The following is a 26864-nucleotide window of genomic DNA, read 5'->3' on the forward strand; positions in this document are numbered from 1 at the left end:
ATACTACCTGCGGACCGAAGTGTAGATGCGACCGCTCGCTCCAACCGGAACCGGAAACAGATCTGTCAGATTGAGAGGTGTGGGAGTGGTGTTTCCAGAATAGTCTCTCTGCTCTAACAGTATCACTACAGCCAAAGATCTGCATGTCATACCGTAATGACTCCTCAAGGTCCATCAGGGTGAATTATGTCAGAAGAGAAGAACATACTACAGCAGATTTCCAAAAGATTGTGGTCAAATAATAGTTCAACTGTATGTAGCCTACAGTTTAGGTCAATATCATTAATTTGTTTTTCCTCCAACCTCAAATCATCTCACACTATTTGCTGTGGTCTGTTGAAGATTATTGTATTGAAAAAAGTATTGTCACTCGGCTACAGTAGGCTACTTTCAACAGACACCAGACAAAATACTAATATTGTGTGATTCACCTGATGACCTAGAGATGGTGCTGTTCACAAGTAATTGAATAAGGTAGTTGACCAAGCAACAAGTGTTTGGCATAAATCAATAAAATATATTGATTCCACGGACACTTATGTTATGTCAAGTAGACTTGTAGCCTATGTGTTGAGTGACAATTAATGAAAAAGGTTTGATTCACATGGCCTGACCATAATTGTCACTGTGAGCTGTTGACTCATCTCTAGTCAGTAAAGGGTTAACGCATGTAATTGGATGAATGGATATTGTGGTTCGCCACCGCGTCTAATTACACAGCTTGGAGACCTCTCCAGAACATCCGGGAGGATTGGCTTTGTATCTACATACCCGCCGGATAGCACAAGGTTTGGGGCTTATGTTGTACTGTTTCTAACTAAAGTACATTTAACCAATTTACCACCGATGATATTAGGCCTACCTCGTGAATTTGAAGGGGGCAGGAAATCGAATAATAATAATTTCGTTGCAATGGCAGAGTGGTATCGACGATGGCCTTCGCTTTCTTCGGGAAAGTTCTCGAGCGAAATTGTTGATGCACTCTCGGTTATGAAGAGAATAATACTGTTTGCGTCTCTCGCCAATTTGGTTTGATCAAGGGATTGCTTTTGGGGAATTTTCGCTCCGGAGTTGGTGAGCTTCTCCAGCGCCGAGTGACTAAGGATTTGAAGCTGCAACAGGTAGGTCGCAAACTGGATGGGAGACAAAGTAGACCCGTTCTATTCTATTATGGTCGCCGAATGGTTACAGTTTTGTTACGATTCGATTCGTGTTTGCGTTTGTTCCATTTGTTGCCTTGAACAGGAGTTAACGTTGTGTCGATAATGACCTATAATGACCTATCACACAGGCTAGGCTAAACCATAGGCGTAAGTAACTACGACTCCCTGAATGTAAGATCAAACATGCACCGTGAATCCTGTTGATGGGTGACGATGTCATGGTACGTTATTACATTGTTTGGATTCACATGTAATTTTTAACTTCTGTGTGTATTTGGGGGGGTCGGGGGTCGGCAAGGCTATGGAACAATCCATTTATCCTTGGGCTACTGTGGTCTACACTCTTCAATGGATATCAACTATTATGCTACTGCTATTCGACAGCAAGCTATGTTGGCAAACATTCAATATTTGACGGGTAGTGTATGAAAATGTGATTAATAGACGCTGTGTAGGCCAACTGACAGACAAAGCATTTGCTTAATCTTTTTCAATAGATCAACAATATGGCTATTGGTTGTATTGTTGAGCAGAACTGCCAATATCCATAGGCTAAGTTACACAGGATAAGTTGAGGAACCTCCCATTGGATATGCATTTCTCTGTTGCAATATGAGAACAACCCCACCCTTTTTAAAAGCAAGTGTAAATTCATAGAAATATAGATTTGAGCCGTTTATAAGCACGACCCCTGATATGCCGGATCAAAGCATACTTTGACTAAGCATGAAAATCGGTACATAATATTTTACAGTATGGCTAGTCTGATACGTGTGCAAGTTATTGTTAAACAAAACAGCTTTCTTTATCCAACAGAAATGGATTTTATTCTGGTCTCATGTTTATCCTGGGACCTCAGCCATTCTTTGAGGACTGGGAACACTGGCCTGGGCATGGTACACCATGTTAATGTATGACACATCACCTTGAGACATCACCTTGAGACAATGCCTTTGCCTAACTTTAAGGCACACTGCATTAGACCGTGTGTGTATAATGTAGCCTGTTGTGGTCTTACACTTGCTGCCAAGCTTTCTCATTGCTTAAATAACCCTTCCTGCTGTTCTATCTTGAGCCGGGAGAGCTGGCATTGAGAATATCCTGCGCCATGAGAACTGTGGTTTAGAAATGAGAGATTTGGGCCATCTGCAAGTAGCTAAAATAAGGCTGAATCGACTTTTCCTTTGGCTTGTTTTGTGTAGGCCAGTACTAACTGTACTTAAATAAATAAATAAAATATATATTTTTTTAACTGGGCAAGTCAGTTAAGAACAAATTTTTATTTACAATGACGGCCTACCCCTGCCAAACCCTGGGTGACGCTGGGCCAATTGTGCACCACCCTATTGGACTCCCATTCCCGGCTGGTTGTGATACAGCCTGGAATCAAACCAGGTTCTGTAGTGACGCCTCCAGCACTGAGATGCAAAGCCTTACACGGAACCCAAACTAGCTGCGACATCGTGCATAAATGTATTTTTTAGTTATTTTACCTAAAATGCACATGGTCCTCTACTCACCAATTAATCCACACAAAACGGTCAACCAAATTGTTTCCAGTCAACTCTCCTCCTTCCAGGATTTTTATTCTCTTGACTTTATATTGTGATTGGCAACTTTCATAAATTAGTTGCATTTCCGCCACTGACCTTGTTGTCTTTCAATCAACCACGTGGGTATAACCAAGGAGGAGATGGCACGTGGGTTCATGCTTCAATAAAATAAATGAGAAGATGGGAGAGGCAGGACTTGCAGCACAATCTGTGTCAGAAATAGAACTGTCTTGTATTTTAGCCCTTGACAACGTAGACGATCATTGGTGCAATAATTGAATAATATAGACTTCGGAATTTATTTTGCAACGCACGCAGCGAGAGTATTGTAGTCAGCCTGTTAGGCCACTCGGGAGCTGCTGTCCATTGATAGTTGACATTGCTTCTAACTCCTTCCTACATTAGATTATTCCCGCTTACAATCCTTGAAACTAAAGTACAGAGATATTCAAAGCCAGTTGTTGAGGGCCTCAGTACTACTGGTTTTCATTTTTTCATTGTTGTCGCAAACTGTTTTGATTACTGACACCTCAGAGATTTTAGCACAGAGCAGATGACTATGCTGCTTTTTTTTAAATTCCTTTGTTCTAAGTAGTTATTGGACATTGGTTGTGGAACAAACATGTCTTTGTTTCACATTACCAACACTGGGATTTGAGACTCACTTGTCACTCTAGGGTAGGGTACATGGAGCTGTGCTGTGGCCAAACAGTGGATCCTTTTACTGGGGTAAGTGCTCCATGGAAGATTTGCAGCAGTGCAAACCATTGGGCTTGAACTCGGGATGTCTCACTAGAATTGAAGTGGCATTTTAGTTATATTCTTGCGTGTGCAACTGACCAGCCACTAAATATTCTTTCATCTTTCAAACAATTAATCTAATAAGACTGAGATTCACCTCAGGAACTGTATACACAACATTCATTTGTAAACATTCCTGTATCAGTTGGTGACAGTTGAACACTTTGCACCACTGTCCTATCCACAGGGTTTTCCAAAAATCTGTCCTGGCCTTGATGATAATCAAACCTTGATAATGAGTTGGTTATTTGAATCAGCTGTATAGGCTGAAACCAAAACATTTGGGGAAACTGTGCTATCCAGATCCTTTAGCCTGCCTGCTTATGTAATTAAGCCATGTCACTGAAATCATTGAAATAATCCATGACTTCAGTTGTCAGTCATGCCTTCATTGGGGGGGGGGTCACCTGCTTTCAGTTTTTTTGGTTGTCTACACTTGACACATGCATCTTCTGCTATCAGAATTCAAAGATTGCATTGAAAATCATGCAATCGAAAGCTAATACAGTGGGCGACGTCATCAGCACTCCTCCCACAAGTCTCCAGAAAACTCAAGGTTTGGGACCGAGAGACACCTTTCATTCCGTATTTTGCGGAAATACATTCCTAGCGTATGAGGGACGTGTTTGCTGGCCTTATGCTATTCGGCTTGCTAATATTTAGGGGGGCTAGAGTTATGCTAACCCGTTTGCGAACCCTTTTAACGTTGCTTGCTGGCTAACTACAGAGGTTAGGGAAAGGGGGATACCTAGTCAGTTGTCCAATTGAATGTATTCAACTGAAATGTGTCTTGCGCATATAACCCAACCCCTCTGACTCTGAGGTTAGCTGGCTATTTAGCTACAGTAGTTACTACTGCCATCAGTTATTAAAGTAATTTGTTGCAACCCCCAGTTGAAATTGAGAATGTTTATTGTTCACGTGTATTTGTTGATTTACAACTGCAAAGGAAAATATTTTTAATTAAATGTAAGATTATTCAATTAATTTAAAAAATACGTTTAAAAAAAGGACTTATTATTCAATAAATTCTTGTTCGTGTAACTTCTCACCTCTGGTAAGTCGCAGGTGCATTCAAGGTAAAAATAGCCATTTGACCAGTTGATTAAAAAAAAAAAAAAAAAAATGTTTTAAAGGGACCCACCTTCTGCTCCATTTTAAAGTGCAAGGGTGCCAATATATTTGACTTCATCTGTAAGTAACCTTGTCTAAGCCCCCCCCAGGGTTGGTAACTTAACCTTGGGGCTGAAGTTCCAACATTTCTATGGTGTTCAAATGGATTTCTTCTCTTTATTTGATTCTTAGCAGGTTATTTTAGTTGTGTTCATGGCCTTCCATAGTTTGAGGGTCTCTTCCAAGACCACCACACTGTTGTTTTCCAGCACACCCATGACTGGTTATCCAATACTTCTGTGTGTGGCATTTCACTCTCTAATTCAGAATCTGCCACCTTTTGGAGCCAGGACTCATTATAACCATCTGACTGCTAGCCTCTGTCATACTCTGACCGTGAGTGGTTCTCCTCCACTGCTCATGCTTTGCTCCTCCATACTCCATTTCTCCCTGTCACACACTTCCTTTTTCTTCCAGTACCACAGAGAAAGCAGAGTTCCTCGACAGGGACCTCATCTTTGACCTCATCCCATCTCATTTAAGTTAATCTTGGGTAAGTCCTCTTTGGGTTCCACTCCTATGCAATTTGTGGATAATGCATTTTTATGTACATTTTTGTTGTTGCTCTGACTGAATTTTTGGATTGGGTAGTTTGTCTGACCTTTGGGGATATTGCTATGAGCTTTCTGTCTTCCCCTCTACCATACTATAGGTTGATTTAAAAAAAAAAAATGTTTTTTAAATGCCGATACTGATAATTGGAAGACCAAAATAGCCAACACCGATTAATCGTCCCAATTAAAAAATATATATATATATATTTGTAATAACAACAATTACAACAATACTGAATGAACTCTTATTTGAATATAATACATACATAAAATCTATTTAGTCTCCAATAAATAATGAAACCTGTTCAATTTGGTTTAAATAATGCACAAACAGTGTTGAAGAAAGTAAAAGTGCAGTGACTGCCATGTAAAAAGTTTCAGTTCCTTGCTCAGAACATGAGAACATATGAAAGCTGGTGGTTCCTTTTAACATGAGTCTGTCAATATTCCCAGTTAATAAGTTTTAGGTTGTAGTTATTATAGGGCTATTTCTCCCTATACCATTTCATATACCTTTTGACTATTGGATGTTCTTATAGGCACTTTAGTATTGCCAGCCTAATCTCCGGAGTTGATAGGCTAGAAGTCATAAACAGCGATGTGCTTCAAGCATTGCGAAGAGCTACTGGCAAATTATTTTATCTTTATTAAACTAGGTAAGTAAGTTAAAAACAAATTCTTATTTTCAATGACGGCCTAGGAACAGTGAGTTAACTGCCTTTTCAGGGGCAGAACGACAGATTTATACCTTGTCAGCTCGGGGGTTTGAACTTGCAACCTTCCGGTTATTAGTCCAACGTTCTAACCACTAGGCTACCCTGCAGGAAAGCTGTTTGATTGAATGCTTACGTGCCTGCTGCCTATCACTGCTCGCTCAGACTGCTCTATCAAATCATAGACTTAATTATAATCTAATAACACACAGAAATACGAGCCTTGTCATTAATATGGTCAAATCCGGAAACTATAATTTTAAAAACAGTTTAAGAAAATATATACTTGTCTTTTGGTTTTAAGAAAGGCATTGATGTTTATGGTTAGGTACATTGGTGCAACGATTGTGCTTTTTCGCAAATAAGCTTTTGTTAAATCGTCACCCGTTTGGGGAAGTAGGTTGTGATTCGATGATAAATTAACAGGCACTGCATTGATTATATGCAACGCAGGACAAGCTAGTTAAACTAGTAATATCATCAACCATGTGTAGTTAACTAGTGATTATGTGAAGATTTGTTTTTTATAAGTTACATTTAATGCTAGCTAGCAATCCTCGTGGATTGCAATGTAATCGGCCATAATCGCCATCCAAAAATGCAGATTACCGATTGTTATAAACTTGAAATCGACCTAATTAATCGTCCGTGCCGATTAATCGGTCGACATCTATACCATAATTCACATAAGAATGCCTGGCCTCCAATTTGAATATTAGAATGTGTGAAGTCTTTCACCGCAAAAAAACTCAGTCACTATCGATAGCAATCAATGATGAATATTATCTGGTGAGTTCTTGCATGCCATACATTTTAATGCTGCAGCACTAGTGTTTGCTTTGCTGGGTAGCAACGCAAGTGTTTGCTTTGGTTTGTGAAATTCTGTGGGAGTATCACCTTGTGTTCAGTGCACGCCTGCTCTATATTTAGGAGTTGTACATTGGATATTTTTCAGACCCCTTTTCCACATTTTATGTTACAGCTGTTGTGTCTTTGGCATCATTAAAGTGAGGACTGTATATCAAATCAATTCTCTATAATATTTACGTGATTACACTAATCATGGAAATGTAATTAACTAGGAAGTCTGGGCACCCTGGAAAAACTTCAGATTACAAAGTGTTAATTTTCCTAATAACTCTTCAGATATTTTAATATCTGATCAATTAGTCATCTAATTAATGAATTATTCATTACCTCACATTTGTCTCATTCCAAATGTTGTACATTGTTGTTTATCTGCACAAACCCAGCCTTTACTATGAATTATCCATACACCAATTGTCTTAATTATTTATTTACTAACTAAATAATCACAGAAATGCATAAACAAGCACAGTAGTTATGGTTACAAGGAAATGATAGGGGTGGTTCCCTTGTGGGCTAAGCCAATATGACTGCTTGGTGGACAAAGGGAAGTGGGTGGGAAAGACAAAAGGAGTCACTTCTCAGTTGATAATTAAATTAATTGAAATGCTTAGTCCTTTACACATGAATCCTCAATCATTTGGGGAATAATTGCATTCAATATATATTTACGCCCAGTGTGTCGTTGTGATCTCTGTTGGAATCATCAGTCCTTCTGTTGGAGAGTCAGTTTATTCTCTGTCTCTCTGTCTGTGTTTCCCTGAAGAGCAAAGTCTTTTGTTGTTAGAATGGATACTTCAGAGTACCATTCAGATATGTTTGCTTAGTCTTGGTACTCAAACCTGTGCCACCTCAGCTTACACAGCGGTTTGCGTGGTCTGTAGAGGATTTCCTCAGGAGGAGTTTTTATTTGTAGAATACAATTCTTTCACAATGAAGGTTTAACATTACATTCATTTTTACTCATTCATTTTATACAATAATTGGATTCAAACCCCATATTTAATAAATGTACATATTCAGAGAGACAGTTGTGTTTCCTGTCCTCTCTTGAGGTTACCAAATGAAACACACTTGTCATACCCGTCCCTTAATAAGTGTCCACGGACCATGTCCACTGACCATTCCCACCTTTTCACAAGTGGGCATTTTGTAACAAATTCCCATTTTTGGGATTTAGGATTTCACATGGCAAACTCCTATCTCTCTGTCTCTCTTTCTGCATTGCCAGGGGAGAGAGTCTCCTCCAGGAATTTACAACCTGAGAACAGAACCTGCGTGTCGGGGGGGGGAGAGAGAGAGAGAGAGGGGTGGATGCCACGATCTATACCCAGAAAGAGCCACATTACACAGCCTTTTTTTTTTTTTTTTTTGTGTGTGACAATTTTGCTAATTTATTTAAATTAAAAAATGACCTTATTTACATAAGTATTCAGACACTTTGCTATGAGACTTGAAATTGAGCTCAGCTGCATCCGGTTTCCGTTGATCGTCCTTGATGTTTCTTCAACTTGATTGGAGTCCACCTGTGGTACATTCAATCGATTGGACATGATTTGGAAAGGCACACACCTGTCTATATAAAGTCACACAGTTGACAGTGCCTGTCATAGCAAAAGCCAAGCCATGAGGTTGAAGGTGTGGTCCGTAGAGCTCGGAGACAGGATTGTGTTGAGGCATTGAAGGTCCTCAAGAACACAGTGGCCTCCATTCTTAAATGGAAGAATTTTGGTACCACCAAGACTCTTTCTAGAGCTGGCTGCCTGGCCAAACTGAGCAATCGGGGGAGAAGGGCCTTGGTTAGGGAGTTGACCAAGAACCCGATGGTCATTAAGGTCAGAGCTCCTCTTTTGAATTGGGAGAACCTTCCAGAAGGACAACCATCTCTGCAGCACTCCACCAATCAGGCCTTTATGGTAGATTGACTAGACGGAAGCCACTCCTCAGTAAAAGGCACATGACAGCCCGCTTTGTTTGCCAAATGGCACCTAAAGAACCAAGATTCTCTGGTCTAATGAAACAAAGATTGATTCAGGCTTTGGCAAGAATGCCAAGCGTCACGTCTGGAGACCTGGCACTATCCCTACTGTGAAGCATCATGCTGTGGTGATGTTTTTCAGCGGCAGGGACTGGGAGACTAGTCAGGATCGAGGCAGAGATGAACGGAGCAAAGTACAGAGTTCCTTGATGAAAACCTGCTCCAGAGCATTCAGGACCTCAGACTGGGGTGATGCTTCACCTTACAACAGGACAATGACCCTAAGCACACAGCCAAGGCAACCCAGAAGTGGCTTTGGGACAAGTCTGAATGTCCTTGAGTAGCCCAGCCAGAGGCCGGATTTGACCCCCGATTGAACATCTGTGGAGAGACCTGAAGATAGCTGTGCAGCAATGCTCTCCATCGCTACCAAAGGTACATTTATAAAGTACTGAGTAAAGGGTCTGCATACTTATGTAAATAAGATGTATATATATATTTTTCAAATGTCAAATATGATTTATTTGCTTCGTCATTATGGGGTATTGTCTGCAGTTTGGAGGGAGGGGTGTATTTAATAAATTTTAGAATAATGCTATAATGTAATAATGTGTAAAAGTCAAGATGTCTGAATACTTTCTGACTGCACTGTGTTGCAGAAATCCAACAAGGAAATTATTTGCAGAACATTCTATGCTTGCTCAGACTTTTGAACAGCGTTTTCAGTGAAAATAAGAGTTGCACATGCTGCTCGTATACATTTAATCAGATTGACTACAAGTTTCCAGTGTGGTTTATGAGCTCTTGGCTTATTGTTAATCTGACCCAAGTTTGGAAGAAAACACGAGCCTGTGTTCCTTCTCTTACACTGTCAGCATGGGTAACATTCCAAGAAGAGACATTTTCAGTACTCTACAAATACAATAGAACCTTAATCTCTAAACGTCTTTAGACGTTTGTCATTTTTTGGATTAATCTAGCTGGAATGTTTGTCTAAGTAAACCAGTTCCACATGGTATGTGTTCTCAGTCACATCTAAGGGGGAGGGGTGAAAGCACCCATAATGGGTTCTGAATGTGCTGCCATTTGGTATCCAGTTTACCTTTGTTGTGCAGTCCACGGCCTACTTGCCCACAAATACTTGTTTCCAGCTCTGACTTGAGACGACTCGTGCCCTTTTCCATGAAGGGTTCAGTAGTGTTCGACCCAAATCCCTCTGTTAAACAGGACCCGCTGTCTTCTGTCAGCCATGCCCCCGCTGAGGATTTCATCTCCCAGAGATTTAAACAAATTCCAGTTCTGCTAAGTGATCAGGATGAACTGAGCATACTGCCTAAACAAGGTTGGTGACCGGTGGAACGTAAACATCCTCTGACACAGGGATGTTGTCCAAATGAAAGCCTGCAGCACATTTTTATTTAACTAGGCAAGTCAGTTAAAGAACAAATTCTTATTTACAATGACGGCCAAACCTGGACAATGCTGGGCCAACTGTGCGCCGCCCTATGGGACTCTATCACGGCCGGATGTGATACAGCCTGGATTCGAACCAGGGACTGTCGTGACTCCTCTAGCACTGCAGTGCCTTAGACCACTGCATCACTCGGGAGCACATGGTCTGTTGCTTACAGGGCCTGTGTGGAAGTTTGCTGCTCAGTTATGTTCCTTCAAGTGTCAGGGGTCTTCCTTAATATTTGTCATATACTTTGTTTTCCGCAGCATTTAGGAAAACTCTATGGTCCTCAATATAGAAAGGTTGCTGTCAAGATTTTTGTTACACAATATAAATTTAATAGAAAGGAATTTCATTTTTCATATTCATTCCACCTTTTATTTTTGAGTATTTTTTTGTAATTGTAATTTATAGGGTTCAACAAATAGTAAAGATTGAGCATGTAATCTCTGAGTAAAGGATACATGCAGAAAGACCCAGATACCAGAGTGTGTGATTCTGCAGCCTGTCACGTTTACAGATTTAATCTTCTGTAGTATGAATTGTGTGTACTCTATAGATGGCTGCTCTGCTTTCTGCTCTTATCCTTGTGATTTCAATATACCCCCCCCCCGATAACGGACAGTATAATATCCCTAGATTCCATAAATGTGTGGCATCTGTAGAAAAACATTTTCATATTAGTATCTATTGAATCTGAGCCTTTGGCCCTTCCAGGGACTGAATTTCTATCACTATGTCGAATTCAATGTGACCTCGATTACTCGAGCTGCTGATATGTCTTACTTATTCAGTCGTCTGGTTATTGACTGGAGATTAGTGGTGGTTGAATCACTTGACCCCCACCTTACGAGCTGCTGGTTTTCCATCATCGTTCAGGGGTTATATTACTTGACCCCGGGGCCTTAATCACTGTTGTCGTGCTGCACACCACCCAACTTTTCCACTCTGAGATGGGGTTCGAGATATTGACTTTTCAATTAGCAGGCTTTGCTGAAGTGAGCCTCTCATTTTCCTGTTTTGGCGTATTTGTGGGAAATGCCTCTCCCTGCTAGCATACATTCCACAGCACCGCCCCTCTTCTCCTTGCCAGCAGGAAGTTCAAGGATATTGAATGTCTAAACTGCAGAACTCACCAAAGGTATTCTAAGGAAATTGTGATTGTAACATTTTAACGTTAGCTAGGTTTCCATTCAATTGGGACACATTTCCATGTGAATTATTCTGGAATCCACATAAAGAAAATGTTTTTGTTTCTTACAGCCAGTGGTATGTTTACACCAACTGGACTTGTTGTGGATTAAAATCAGTGCGTGATGAAGTGCACACACTGTACCGTTAAGCTTATGTTTTCATGTACCGAATAAAACAAATCTGAAGTTTGCGGTTTTCCCATTGCATTTTCAACTCTACCGATTTAATTATTTTTTGTTGTTGTCACAAACTGTTGTGTTAAATAGAATGTCTACTCTGGTCTTGGCACCTGCGTTCTAGCCAGCAGCTTGCAGATACAGTGCATGTTGGCTAGTCTACGGATTAGATTTTTATGCATAAGAATATTTTTATTTGTCAAACGACAGTCACACATTGGTCATGTCACCAGAATAAGAGCCTCAATATGTATTGGAAAGCAGCATCAAGCTCATCACCGTGCACTTTCACTGCCATGTATTTATTAAGGATCTTCATTAGTTCCTGCCAAGGCAGTTGTAACATTTTTTTAATGTTACAATACATTCACAACACATTAAATGTCCACTCAGGCTCCTACTCTACTACCACATATCTACAACAAAATATCCATGTTTACGTTTGTATATAGTGCATATGTTATTGTGTGTGCTTGTGTCTGTTTGTGAAGCAACAGTCCCCGCTGTTCCATAAGGTGTATTTTTATCTGCCTTTTATAGAGTTCTATGTAGTGCTGTGTGCCTCCCATAGTCTGTTCTGGACTTGGGGACTGGGAAGAGACCTCTTGTGGCATGTCTTGTGGGGTATGCATGGGTGTCCAGTAGTTCAAACAGAGCTCGGTGCATTCAATATGTCAATACCTCACAAATACAAGTAGTGATGAAGTCAGTCTCTTCTCCACTTTGAGCCAGGAGAGTGTCATGCATATTATTGTTAGCTCTCTGTGCATCCAAGGGCCAGCCGTGCTGCCCTGTTCTGAGCCAATTGCAATTTTCCTTAGTCCCTCTTTGTGGCACCTGACCACATGACTTTACAGTAGTCCAGGTGCCACAACTAGGACCTGCCCTGATGGTAGAGCAGCGCTTTATTATGGTGAGGTTCTATTTTAATAAACTGCATAGTTTCCTGAATCGTAGTGGGAGAACCAAACATAAACGCTTGACTCTAAATTTACTTTGATATGATGGCTATTATGTCAATATTTGCACATAAAGGTGTTTCCACTGCCATTTCTGGCATAATTAATATAACATTTGTTTATATTCCTTTTCCTTATTTTCTCATTCAACTGCAAGATGTAAATATTGTGCTTTTTTTATTGTTCCTGGATGCTGTTGCCATAGTGATACCTGTTATTCGGCCTTTATAAAATTACATCTAAACTTCCGGTTTCCTTCAGCGGTCGTGACTTTCTTTTACATATATGCCTTGAATAAAACTTTGGATGGAGTTGTTTATCATACTTGTAGGTCCATTACCTATATAAATTTTCAGAATAATGGTGTAGCCCATGTACAGTACATGACAAAGTGTATGTGGACACCTGCTCGTCAAACATCTCATTCCAAAATCATGGGCATTAATATGGAGCCCCCCCCCCCCCCCCCTTTCTGTTATAACAGCCTCCACTCTGCTTGGAAGGCTTTCCACAAAATGCTGGAACATTGCTGTGGGGACTTGCTTCCATTCAGCCATGAGCATTAGTGAGGTTGGGTACTGATGTTGGGCAGCTAGGCCTGGCTCAGTTGGCATTCCAATTCATCCCAAGGGTGTTCGATGGGGTTGAGGTCAGGACTTTGTGCAGGCCAGTCGAGTTCTTCCACACCAATCTCGACAAAACATTTCTCTATGGACCTTGCTTAGTTAATGTGGATGTTGTCATGCAGAAACAGGAGTGGGCACAGAATCATCTAGAATGCCCTTGTATACTGTATCGGGCCTAGCCCGAACCATGAAAAAAGTCCCCAGACCAATATTCCTCCACCAAACTTCACAGTTGGCACTATGCATGTAGCTTTCTGCTGGCATTCGTCCTAACCCAGGTCCGGCCGTCAGACTACCAGATGGTGAAAGCGTGAATCTTTACTCCAGAGAACACATTTCATGAAGCTTCCGACAAACAGTTATTGTGCTATAGTTGATTCCAGAGGCCGTTTGGAACTTGGAAGTGAGTGTTGCAACTGAGGACAGCCAGCGGTCCCCTTCTGTGAGCTTGTGTGGCCTACCACTTCATGGCTGAGCCTTTATTGCTCCTAGATGCTTCCACTTCACAATAACAGCACTTAGTTGACCGGGGCATCTCTAGCAGAGCAGAAATTTGACCAACTGACTTGTTGGAAAGGTGGCATCCTATGTGCCACATTGAGAGTCAATGAGCTCTTCTGTAAGGCCATTCTACTGCCAATGTTTGTCTATAAAGATTGCATGGCTGTGTGCTCAGTTTTTATACACCTGTCAGCAACGGGTGTGGCTGAAGTAGCCAAAGCCACTAATTTGAAGGGATGTCAACGTGTGTGTATACTGAACAAAAATATAAATGCAATTTGCAACATTTTAAAATAATTTACTGAGTTGCAGTTCATATTAGGGAATCAGGCAATTGTAATTCATTTAATTAGGCCCTAATATGGATCACACATGACTAGGAATACAGCTATGCCATGCATCTGGTCACAGACTCCTTTAAAAAAAAAATGGTTGGGTTGTGGATCAGAAAATCAGTATCTGGTGTGACCACCATTTTGCCCCATGCAGTACGACGTTACGTGTTGGTCCCAATGGTCATGAGCTGAAATAAAGGATCCCAGAAATGTTCCATAAGCACAAGAAGCTTAATTCTCAAGTTTTGTGCAGAAATTTGTTTACATCCCTGTTAGTGAGCATTTCTCCTTTCCCAGATAATCATCCACCTGACCAGGTGTAGCATATCAAGAAGCTGATTTTAAACAGCATTGCACAGGTGCACCTTGTGCTGGGAACAATAAGGCCACTCTAAAATGTACAGTTGTCACACAACACAATGCCACAGATTGTTTAATGTTGCGTTTATATTTTTGTTCAGCATTGTGCTGTACGAACTCCACAGATTTGTGGTCAAATCCTTTTGCAGAGTTACTTTTTATTCATTTTTCATTTCAATTGTGGGTTTTCAGACTTGATAGGGAGTGGCTGGTGTTTTTAGCAGTGCAAAATCACGCTGGATAGCTTTGGTAATGAATGTTCCCAGAATCCCCAGTCTTCCTTCCAAGTTGTTGTCTGTCAAAGGAAGCAATTTGACCTTGGCACTGCTAGCTTATACAATCAGGAACGGGACCAAGGGAAGTGGATGTATAGGGAAGTGTGAACTCTGTACACGGTTAATTTTTTTTGAGGTGGGAATTTAATAAAAAAAAATTGGGGGGGGGGCAATTGTTTTAATTTACAATCAATTATTTGGTCAATTGACCATGCAACAAATGTTATTTTCAAGCATATGAGAGTACAAGAGCTCAAGGAATGTGGAGGTTTTCTCTTTTGAAAAACATATCAGCTATTTTGGTTGGCAACAGAAGACCTACTATTAGTATGGCTGACTAAGTGTGGTGATGGGTTAACCTCAATGACCGGGCATCATTTATCTATCTCATGCTACCCCAGCCAGGCTAAAACTAGTCTGCCTCAGCTCAATCCTCTGACAGAGACAGACACTCAGAGGTGAGACCTGCTCCTTTCTCTCCCCTCACCCTACGGGATTACTGGATTACACCTTTAGGGTAGACTCATTAGCTCTGTGAGGAGAAGCTATGGGGCCTTTTCTACAGACTAAGGATGTGGTGTAATGCCAGTGGATCGCTTCATCAGAAAATACATGAAAGTTAGCAGGGTCAGGGTGAAAAAAAGGGGGAAATGAAAAATACTATCAGTTATTTTACAAAAACATTCTGCCCAGCCACTGCTCTTGTATTAACCCTATGGACGCTTGCCAAGTAGGGCAGTAATTTACTTTTCCCTTGTGATGACATGGTAGTTTCTGCTGTTGCTTTTTGGCAATTTTCCTGCATTTTTCTCTTGAATTTGAGTCAGACTTTTGAGTGGGATTCACATAACTATATCCAGCTCTGTAGTCCATCGACAGTCTTACATGTTGTTCTCCCCTCGGTTGTAACAGATAGCCGCCATCATTCTGTGCTGTAAAGGCGACCCCGAGATGTCTTCCAATGGAGACCTGCGAGACGTCGGGAGCTGCGAAAGCTTCTGGGAGGTAAGCTCAACAACTACACCCCCTCAGGGCTGCCAACCCTGTGGCGCTGTCCAATCTAGTGTGGAAGTAGAACTACCACGGGACTGCCCCCCTCGGGCAGCCTTCCATCATTTGCATGGGCAACACACATAATGAGTCCCTACTGATTTTATATTTCCATGCCCTAGCTATGAGGTTCCCCCCCCCCATTAGCTCCTCTTTTGCCCCACCTCATCAGGCCTGCCCCATCAAGTTATCACTTGCTCTGAGGGAAACTAGCAGCAGTAGTCACCTGCTCTGTTGGCCTGTGGCATTCCCATTTAACCAGCAGACAAATCCGTCAGATTTTTGTGTGCTATGTTGACAGGTACACATTTTGAAATTTCAGCTCATTTTGAATGGTTTCATAGATATGTACTACATATCCTCTGCAGCAGTCAACCAAATAAGCTGAGGCATTGACATGTTTAAGTCTGACATTTTCTGCAACCTAAGGTCCCTCTGGATGATTGTCCAGATGTTCATGTGCTCTCTGTAGGCAGAGGTCAACTGTGGGTTGTCAAATTTTTCCCTTTCTTCTCTCGAACTGTTACATTTTTCTAAACCGCAAGTCAACTTTCCACGACTTTCTCCCTATGTGGCAGGTCTTTCTTACACAAGTATATGTCCATCTTTTACTTAGCCGGGGCACTACAAGAGGACGGTGAAGCGTATCGACGATGGACACAAGCTGTGCAACGAGCTCGTCAGCTGCTTCACGGAGCGGGCCAAGATTGAGAAGGGCTATTCCCAGCAGCTGAGTGACTGGGCCAAGAAGTGGAGGGGCGTGGTGGAGAAAGGTGAGTTGTTATTTTTTACTAAAAAATAACATTTCCTTCACTACATTCCTTAAGATATTGTGCTTTTTACCCCTTACATTTTCCTTGACACCCGAAAGTAGTTCAATTTTGAATGCTTTGCAGGACAGGAAAAGTCCAATTCACTTATCAACCGAACATCCCTGGTCAACCCTACAGCCTCTGGTCAGGCGGACTCACTAAACACACATGCTTCGTTTGTAAATGATGTCTGAATGTTTGAGTGAGCCCCTGGCTTTCTGTAAATAAAAAAAACAAGATGGTTGTGCCATCTGGTTTGCTTAATATAAGGAATGTTGATGTTTTTGCTTTTGATACATAAATATATTTTAAACCAAATACTTTTACTCAAGTACAAGAAAATATCTTTTGACTTTACTTTTTTTGGTTACAACGTGATTTTGTTATTTAATTAGTTTTGATGTCCTAACTATTATTCTACAATGTAAAAGAAAAAAAACCTTGAAAGTAGGTGTTCTAAAACCTTTGACCGTTAGTGTAGGTAATTTCTCTGGTTGGATAACGGCTTGACTCTCATTGAATGACATGGAGCCATGTGTTAATGGTGTGAAACGTGTCCGTTAACCCTGTGACTTCGCTCTACCTGAAGGGCCTCAGTATGGCACCCTGGAGAAGGCGTGGCATGCCTTCATGAATGCTGCTGATAGGCTGAGTGAGATCCACATGGAGCTGAAGGAGCACCTGGCTGTGGAGGACAGCGACAAGGTCCGTAACTGGCAGAAAGAAGCCTTCCACAAGCAGATGATCGGCGGGTTCCGGGAGACAAAGGAGGCAGAGGAAGGTTTCCGCAAGGCACAAAAACCCTGGGTTCGGAAACTGAAAGACGTGAGTGTTGCTCTACTCATTTTCCTTTTTTTTATCCCTTTTAAACCCTGAATGACCAATAATAGATCAGTTGTACATATTGTGTTTTGATTTGGCATTTTATTAGGATCCCCATCGGCTGTTGCGAAAGCAGAAGCTACTCTTCCTGGGGTCCACACCAAACATGAAATATGACAAAATACAGAACATTAATGTTGCTTGTCCCGTGTTGCTCAGTTGATAGAACATGTATCTTGCAACGCCAGAGTTGTGGGTTCGATTCCCACAGGACTGAAAATGTTTTAAAAATCGAATAATTTTAATTGACAAGAATATTCTCATCCATTTTAAAATGGCACACAGCATACATACTTTTGTGTGTGTGTGGACACCCGTTCAATTTAGTAGATTTGTTTATTTCGTCCACACACAAAAAAAAAAAGAATTGAGCACACAGCCATGCAATCTCCATAGACAAACCTTGGCAGTAGAATGGCCTTACTGAAGAGCTCAATAAGGTCATAGGATGCCACCTTTCCAACAAGTCAGTTAGTCAATTTTTTGCCCTGCCAGAGTTGCCCCGGTCAACTGTAAGTGCTGTTATTGTGAAGTGGAAATGGCTCAGCCGCGAAGAGGCAGGCCCCACAAGCTCACAGAACGGGACAGCCGAGTGCTGTAGCACGTAAAATTGTCTGTCCTCGGTTGCAACACTCACTACCGAGTTCCAAACTGCTTCTAGAAGCAACGTCAGCACAATAACTGTTCGTCGGGAACTTCATGAAATGGGTTTCCATAGCCGAGCAGCTTGTGATCGCCATGCTCAATGCCAAGTGTCGGCCTGAGTTGTGTAAACCTCACCGCCATTGGACTCTGGAGCAGTGGATACACGTTCTCTGGAGTGATGAATCACGCTTTACCATCTGGCAGTCCGACGGACGAACCTGAGTTTGATGGATGCCAGGAGAATGCTACCTGCCCCAATGCATAGTGCTAACTGTATAGTTTAATGGAGGAGGAATAATGGTCTGGGGCTGTTTTTCATTGTTTGGACTAGGCACCTTAGTTCCAGTGAAGGGAATCTTAACGCTACAGCATACAATGACATTCTAGACGATTCTGTGCTTTGGGAAAGGCCCTTTCCTGTTTCAGCATAACAATGCACCCGTGCACAAAGCAAGGTCCATACAGAAGTGGTTTGTCGATCGGTGTGGAAGAACTTGACTGGCCTGCACAGAGCCCTGACCTCAACCCCACGCCGACTGCGAGCCAGGCCGAATTGACCAACATCAGTGCCCGACCTCACTAATGCTCTTGTGGCTAAATGGAAGCAAGTCACCGCAACAATGTTTCAACATCTAGTGGAAAGCCTTCCCAGCGGAGAGGAGGCTGTTGTAGCAGGAAAAGGGTTGACCAACTCCATATTAATGCCCATGATTTTGGAATGAGATGTTTGACGAGCAGGTGTCCACATACTTTTGGTCATGTAGTGTATCAATACATTCACATGACATATCTAGGTCCGATAGGGGAGAGGCATTGTGCCGTAAGGTTGCTTTATCTGTTTTCTGAAACCAGGATTGCAGTTCATTTACGCGATGGGAGTTCCATGCAATAATGGCTCTATTTAATACTGTACGCTTTGAATTTGTATCAGACCTGTGTGTTAGTTGAATATGCAAACAATTAGGAGTTTTCAACACTGACTGTCACTACTTTCTATAAACAGTCTCGCCTCAAGTCTTAGCCAAGAGAGACTATTTATATTATCCCTCTGATTACAATGAAGCGGAAGATGTCGCTCTGTTCTGGGCCAGCTGCAGCTTAACTAGGTCTTTCCTTGCAGCACTTGACCACGACTGGACAATAATCGGCATAAGACAAAACCTAGAGCCTGCAGGACTTGCTTTTTGGCGTGTGGTGTGAAAAGCATTTTATTTATTATTGACCGACCTTGCCCCATCTTTACAACCATTGCATCTATATCTTTTGACAATGACCGTTTGCAATCTAAGGTAACACCAAGTAATTTGGTCTCCTCGATTTGTTCAACAGCCACACCATTAATTACCAGATTCAGCTGAGGTCGAGAGCCTAGGGAATGACTTGTACCAAATACAATAGATGTGTGGTTGGTGGCGATAGTAAACAGAGGAATTCCTCTGTCCAAGGTGGAGTCGTCTAAGAAGAGTTACCAGCAGGCCCGTAAAGAGGAGAAGACTGCTTCGACTCGCGAGACTCATGCCAAGGCGGACCCCACCAAGTCGCAGGAAGAGGTCCGCAAATGTACAGACCGTGTTGAGAAATGCAACCAGGAAGCAGAGAAGGTACTGAAACTCCACATATGTGAACAATACGTGTTCATCTAGGTAGTCATCAGGTTCCTTAAACATTTGTTAGTCAAGAGGCTTGAGGTCATTTCTGTTTTTTTTCTTACATGCTGTACTTTAGCCCCTGAACACAAGTAACAAGCCAACCTCTTGACCATTCAATATGTTATTTGTACCAGCCTTATAGGTTCAGCTAATGGGACCGTCCAGTCTAAATAGCGGTGGCAGTGTAATTGGCTCAGTGCAGCTACAAAGCTTTGTTTTAGTTGGGTGTGCTGTCTAGAGGCAGCCTGTCATCAAGTGTGACATTGTGGGTGGGGAAGCACATACCGACGTGCCTTTTTTTAAATAAAAAAACATAACTGTTTGGCGTGATGAGGCTTGTCAGGTGGCAGCCTTGCAGTGACGAGCAGAAAGACTGGGAGCTGTTTTTTGTTGTTGACTGGCTGGATCTATGTTGTTGATTTTCCACTATGTCTGAGCTGTGGGATGTGCAGCGTAAGGTCCCATTTTGAAGTTGAGTTGGTAATCAAAAGCTTTCCTATAAACCGAGCTCCACCAAAATTAAAATGTGGGGATAGTTTGTAATTTATACAGTAAATCCTGAACAACTGGATTTTGTCGGTTTACTTGCCCACAGCTAATCTCTTGAGACTACACCCCATAACGAACATTAGCCACACCAAAGCCAGGAATTCTTTCAAATGTATAAATATTTCAAATGGCATATTTTTGCATGTAAAGATGGCAATTCTGTGTCTGAAGCTAGATGTATAGTTGGCTGTGTGTCTGGTTTTTCAACTCCAGGCGAAGGAGCGCTACGAGAAGGCTTTGGAGGAGCTGAACCGCTGTAACCCGCGCTACATGGAGGACATGGAGCAGGTGTTTGAGATCACCCAGGAGGCCGAGAAGAACAGGCTGTGCTTCTTCAAGGAGGTCCTGCTGGACATTCACAAACATTTGGACCTCTCCAGCAAGGATGGGTATGACAATCACACCTTCTGCTGACCTAGTACCTCGACCCTTGTAAGTCAACTGTCAAATATCTTGAGGGAGGAAATCATTTTTTGTTTTCTGGACACATTTATTTATAGTTAACAAACAAACATCTTGGTTCACAAATACATTTCTTCAAAAATCATTTCTCCGTCTTGAGTTGGGCGCTGGACGTTCTTTTCCGCTTACAGGTATGGTGTTGAGACCTTAGTCATGTTTTACAGTTGCATAAATAGGTCAAGATTGAACAGTAAACTTTGAGCATGGGAATCTAATACTGCAATTATTTTGTAGAATGAGCCTATGTTTCTGTTCAACAGTATGTGTACACAAGGAGGGAATGTTCAACTGCCGGTGTTGTCCATTAACTACCAGTCTTTCATAACAGGTCCTAACTCTATTTAGACAAGGGCCAGGTGACCATGGAACTGTTGATGGTTGGTCTGGCCTTCCGGCTGAGCAAATATTCAGTGGATTTTTGTCACATTCTTATAGCTTGGTATTATCTATGGGTTTGACTGGATAAAGTCCACCAATCCCGCAACAAAATAAAAATGTTACTGTGATTTCAGTTTGATTTGTGGAGCTCAGAATATCCTCCCCCTTTTTAAATAATGGTAGTCTTTAAAACATTTTTTTTTTAAAGTTTTTTGAAACGTGTGCCCTCATTTTTCCACATACCCCTGTTATCCGGTGTATTTATACCCAAGATGTGCGCATTAGATAATTGCGCTTTGCATCCCGTACACGCGTTGAACCCTCTTGCTCACTGATCACAGTATTGTATTAAGTGCGGGTAATGTGACTCCAGCGAAATAAGAGGGAATTTGTCCCTTAGATTCAAGGTCCTGTACCGTGACCTGGGCCAGACCATCACTGCAGCCAATGACAGCGAAGATCTGAGGTGGTGGAGAAACACCCATGGACCTGGCATGAGCATGAACTGGCCACAGTTTGAGGTAAAGGACATTGTCTGTCTAACCTTTCTTTATGTAAACAAATTGTCTATTGACTTTGAGCGAACATGAGTTACAATGCAAATTGCGTAATGTAAGGTTATAATAATAAATATGTTGCCTGTATTTACTGATTATCAAATAGTACATATGAAATCCCAAATTATCTGGTAAAGAAAGTTGTTCACTGTTCATATAAATAAGAAATCCTCCCCATAGAGCCATATTGAGCTCTTGCTTGAACTGCTAGTAAATTCCAATTTGGGATGACACTGAATGGGCCCTTGTGTGACATGTGGACCTGAGTTGGTTCTGAAATACTGTAGTGTGTTCTGAGCTAAACGCCTGCTCTGACCACCCCCCACACAGCTCACGGTTCCTAAAAACTGGCCATTTTTTAAAACTGCTGCTCAGTCACCACTTTCACTCTAGTCCACATGCAGGAGGCAATTTTTCTATTTATTGGAAAATTCCAGCTACTGTGAACACAAAACAAATCCTCAACTTCATAATGATCAATTTAAAGCTGGCGATAGCTGGCTGGCACGCAGGAGCGTGTTGATCTGGAAACCGGCATTGGTTCACAGTTCCAGGCAAAGCCACTGTGACGCTTGTGGGGAGTGAGAATGAGGCAGCTCTCCTCTGTCGCCTTAGGAATCTTTTGGCATTCCCGCTGGTTTCACCCAGACACAGGGGCCCCTTTGTCCTGGCTGGGGAGCAGCATAGCTCTCTGTAGTGGATCTGGCACTAGGCACAGGGCTTCAAAAGCCCTCTGGTTATTTAGTATCATCCCAAAGATGATGTATCATCATGTGACTGGCGAAACTGTATCCTCAGTGAACTTTTATTTTGTTTTCTCTTCATCTTTTCATTTGTATGGTGATTTGGTTTAGATTACAGGTCTGTGAGGTGGCTGTTCTTTTGTGGTGTTTTGGGTGTGGTTTTGACTGCATTGATAAAACAGACTAGGCCAGATGAATACAATATATATTTCACTCGGTGGTGTTCAATACTAAACTATACTGTTTAGAAGAAGCCTCTGTATGTGTGAGAAAACGATATGTTACCAGCTGGTGATAGTTAGAAAACATTAAAATAGTTCCATGCTTTTTAAAGTCTCACATATAAATGTTTGTCCAGGAATGGTCCCCTGAGTCAAACCGCTCCATCTCCAACCAGAAGGCGAGGAACAGCCGGGCGCAGGACGTGGTCACCCTGACCAACATTGTCCCTTCAAGCGAGGAGGCACCCCAGACCCCTCAGGAGACCACCAGGTAACTGTGTGCTCTGTGACCTGCACATGACCTATCCGCCCTGCACTACCACCGTAGCTTCTGTACCACATGAGTTGTTCAAATGTAGAGCTAGAGATGACTCTTTGTCCGACTGCACCACTATTCATGGATTGTTCTTCTCAGCTTTAGGACAGGTACTTAACAATGTTAGTGTTGTTGTCTTTCCTCTTCTATAATACAACAGTTGCCTTTTGAATGGAGCAGGAAAGACTGGGAATAATAGTTGTGGAGCACGGTATCTTGTTGTTCTGACTCACTGTTCCCACGGGACAATGGATGTTTGAGGAGTACTTTTATTTTTTATTTGTAATGAAGAATTAACATTGGTACTTGAGGCCAAGTGTTTTTTTTTTTCAATAACATAACAAACAAAAGGATGACATAGTTATTGTGTAAACTTCCTCTTAGTTTGCTCCAAAGACGTATACCTCCGAGGTGTTTCAACTCCAATTATTCCAGCTTTTCGAAGAAAAAAATAAACTATTTGGCTTCTGCTACTACATTTAACATTACATTTAAGTCATTTGGCAGACGCTCTTATCCAGAGCGACTTACAAATTGGTGAATTCACCTTATGACATCCATATTTGTCTTGTTTTCTTAACTCCACGGGGGACCACAGTTACCAACTTCCTGTATCAGAGAGCTGCGGCCTCTAATTAGTGTTTGTACTAGTGCTGAGTCAGAGGGCTTGTGCCTGTGCCCGTGTTCATGCATTTTGAATTGAACCTCCGTATTCAGTTAAACATGCGTACACCAGTCACAGTAGATGTTCTTAGTGTCGCTCTAACTTGGCGTGTGAGCACGGAGATCAAATGAAGGTATATTGATTTAATGTGTCTCCTTTCATGGAACTTGTTGGGGGGGGGGGGGGGGAGACCTGTGGTCGCTACCACCCTCTGTTGGTTAAAGTTATTGCTACAGTGATGGCCATGTATTCTCATTATAAGACATTTTGTTTGACTTCTGGTTGCAGCCTCCAATGTATAGTTTGGAAGAGAAAATGACATGTTCATTGATTTCTTCATACCATCCTTGTAGGACTACACAAAGTAATAGATTTTGTTTCGCTTTTTTTTTTTGCCACGGTATACTAACCCTCTGCTCCCCCCCTTTCCTGTCAACAGAGGGGTGAAAGACTACTCATCAGACTGGTCTGACGAAGACATCCCCAAAAAGGTCATCGCCGCTAATGGGTTAGAGAAGGAAGAGGAGAAGGTAGAAGGTGTACGAGTTAGAGCGTTGTATGATTACACTGGGCAGGAGGCGGATGAGCTGAGCTTTAAAGCAGGTATTAATCTCTACTAATGCCTATTAATGTCACTGGACATCAACACAGACACGAGGACCAATGTCTGCATGGCAGCCACAGCTCACTTTGTCTTGCTAAACCAGTGGCGTGGATATTAATTCACCATTTGTGGGGTGGGGGGGAATAATAATAATTTGTTAATTTGGTTGAAATATGTTAAATTGATGGACAAAGAGTGGGAGAATTAAAACAAGTGTGATTTACACATGAGCATCAGATTTGAAGACAGTGCAGCAATATCATTTGTATTTTAATGGAAATTATATGTATTGCATAGGATCAGCTTTGGTTCCCTTTGGTCTGATTTATTTCCTATATATCCTTGATATAATTTTCATAGGATAACCTGTTTGAAACATTGTATTTATAGCTTTAGTTGAAGATAAACATCGAGAATTAGGATGAGTAACATTGAAAATGGATGTGTATATAACAAGAATGCAATAAAGGGTGTGTCAAACCCAACACTGCAGGTAAGTGTTGCAATTGATAGTCATGACGATTATGGTTTTTGAAATGTCTATGAATTACCTTGAACTGAACCACGTCATTTGTCGAGACTTCACAACATGCACTTCTTTATCCTAGATGATTCCTGTGAGCTAAAAGGCACAGGGTAACATCTGTTATTTTGATTAGCAGTTAATTCCCTTGATCACGACGACCCCCCCCCCCCCCGTTATGCTAGTGAAAATAAAGCTGTCGTTAAGGCAGTGCTTGGCCCCTCTGATTGGTGGGGTCACAAGTCTCCCTCCCAGTGGAGCTTAACCAGCCTGAGCCCCCATTAGAGCACAGTCTAACTGCGAGCTAATGTCCTTGTCTGGGGGGGAACTCCTAGATTAGTAGATGTCTACACAGGGGGGGGGGGGGGGGGGTCATGTACCCTTGGATTTGGAGAGGATATTGGATGATAGAAGTTGAAGTGCCCATGTAGCGAGATCTTAGAAGACCTTACTTTAACACTGTGGCCTTGCTTTTGGTCTACTTTTGTGATCCCTCAAGACTGGAACCAAAGGCCAAATGATTTGACACTGGGTAGGGGTTAACAATCCTTTGGAGAAGAAATAAGCCTTCGCACACTAAGCTTTTGCTTTCTAGAAGAGCACCTCGGACTAAACTAAGAGGTGATATAGTCGATAATTAAGTAATTTCTTTTGGATGTGGTGAGAACATGATGTACACCGGTAATTATGTTGCCGCCTTGTGGTGGTCCCTGTAACAAATCTCAGTTTCAGAAGTCCAGTACATTACATGAATATGGATGAATTATGGTGCATGTAATTGCACTGAGGTGTTTCACACTCCCATCAGGTGGTGTCTGTGGAAAATTCCAGGTATGCATGGGACTGGATGAAACGAGTTGTTATTATTAAGCATGTTCCCCTGTGCTTTCTGCTCTCTCGTCACTCAGGTGAAGAGCTAATGAAGATGGGTGAGGAGGACGAGCAGGGCTGGTGCAAAGGGCAGCTGGCCAACGGAGATGTGGGCCTTTACCCTGCTAACTACGTCCAGGTCGTCACATCCTGATGACCCGCCCCCTTCCTGGGCCCCCTCCAAAAAATGCAGCCAATGGTACCACAGAGTACAAATGTCATGAGAATTACTGACAGCAACACCAGTGCAGACAGTCCCCCAGAAGACTGGATGTGTTTGTTGAGACAGCTGTTGCTCTTAATTTCACGAATAATGAAACTGGAATACAGTCCAAATATGAAACTGTTTCCTTAACTACTAGAGGATTAATAACAAGAATGGAGGTCATTATCCCGTGGACTTTATCCTCTGTGAGAAAAATAACCAGTACAGTAGTGCCTTTTGCAAAGGATACCAGGGAAGGATGTGTGCAGAGCTCTCCTCTGTCATGTGACTGGCAGCATTCGGCAGTGGTTTAGGCTGGGTGACGATATGAGCGACCCCCTGGAGGACAGGATGGTACACAGCAAGTTAACTGATCACGAGAGGGTGCCTCTGCAAGGATGCAGAAACGATCTCACGCTTCAGTTGTGCATCAACTTTTGACATTTCACTAGCTTTCACTCGAGGCACAATTCAAGTATTTATTAAGATGAGATGGTATGCACAGTTTTTCACCTGTTACTCGCGGTTTCTTTACAATATGTTGTGTACTTCATGTTAATTTTCCCTAATGTTTAGTATCTAAAAGTACGTAGATACATATAATATTGATAAGGGTATGTTTGGGATAGTTAGATCAAGGTTACAATGCATTCAAACCCACATTGGTTCGATGTGCTTGCTTTTTCTCCCTCAGTCAAATAGCCATACTTGTGTGACGTGAGGGATATGAGAGTAATTCCGTATCACAAATTTTTACCTCCAGTTAGACTTTTATTAGCGTTTTAATTTATTTTTCTTTAAATCATTTTAATATTTTTTTGCATATGAACTAAACTAACTAAACCAGGGAGACTAAGACTTGTATAAGTTTATTTAAACCTGTGGGAAGAAGTGAGATGCAGGTGTGTACAGCTATGAGACTGTTTTGAGGGCAATGTAAACATGTCTGTCTCCACTGCTGTGCGCTCACTGTGAACATGGTTTTACATGAAACTACTAACAAGCAACAAGCTAATCTATGTACAATTCAGAAATAAACCATTTAAAATCAGA

The 26864-nt window shown here is 41.8% G+C and overlaps 1 protein-coding gene across 5 annotated transcripts; it reads left to right on the plus strand.

Annotated features, from left to right (window-relative positions):
- The first annotated feature begins 680 nt into the window (after positions 1-680).
- LOC135505336 (protein kinase C and casein kinase II substrate protein 3-like) lies at positions 681-26864 on the plus strand. 5 transcript variants are annotated; one of them, XM_064924564.1, is made up of 12 exons: positions 681-788; positions 1041-1121; positions 5108-5183; positions 15594-15686; positions 16348-16504; positions 17133-17368; positions 19516-19671; positions 20482-20657; positions 21509-21629; positions 22767-22900; positions 24049-24212; positions 25645-26864. In XM_064924564.1, exons 4-12 carry the CDS (start codon positions 15633-15635, stop codon positions 25758-25760), a joined length of 1314 nt encoding a protein of 437 aa, XP_064780636.1. In that variant the 5' UTR covers positions 681-788; positions 1041-1121; positions 5108-5183; positions 15594-15632; the 3' UTR covers positions 25761-26864. The 5 variants fall into 5 exon arrangements, with proteins under 5 accessions (XP_064780636.1, XP_064780635.1, XP_064780637.1 ...); XM_064924563.1 differs by having other exon boundaries at positions 681-1121; XM_064924565.1 differs by lacking the exon at positions 1041-1121.

The sequence above is a fragment of the Oncorhynchus masou genome, chromosome 2 (genome assembly GCF_036934945.1).
Source record: "Oncorhynchus masou masou isolate Uvic2021 chromosome 2, UVic_Omas_1.1, whole genome shotgun sequence".
Taxonomy (NCBI): Eukaryota; Metazoa; Chordata; class Actinopteri; order Salmoniformes; family Salmonidae; genus Oncorhynchus; species Oncorhynchus masou.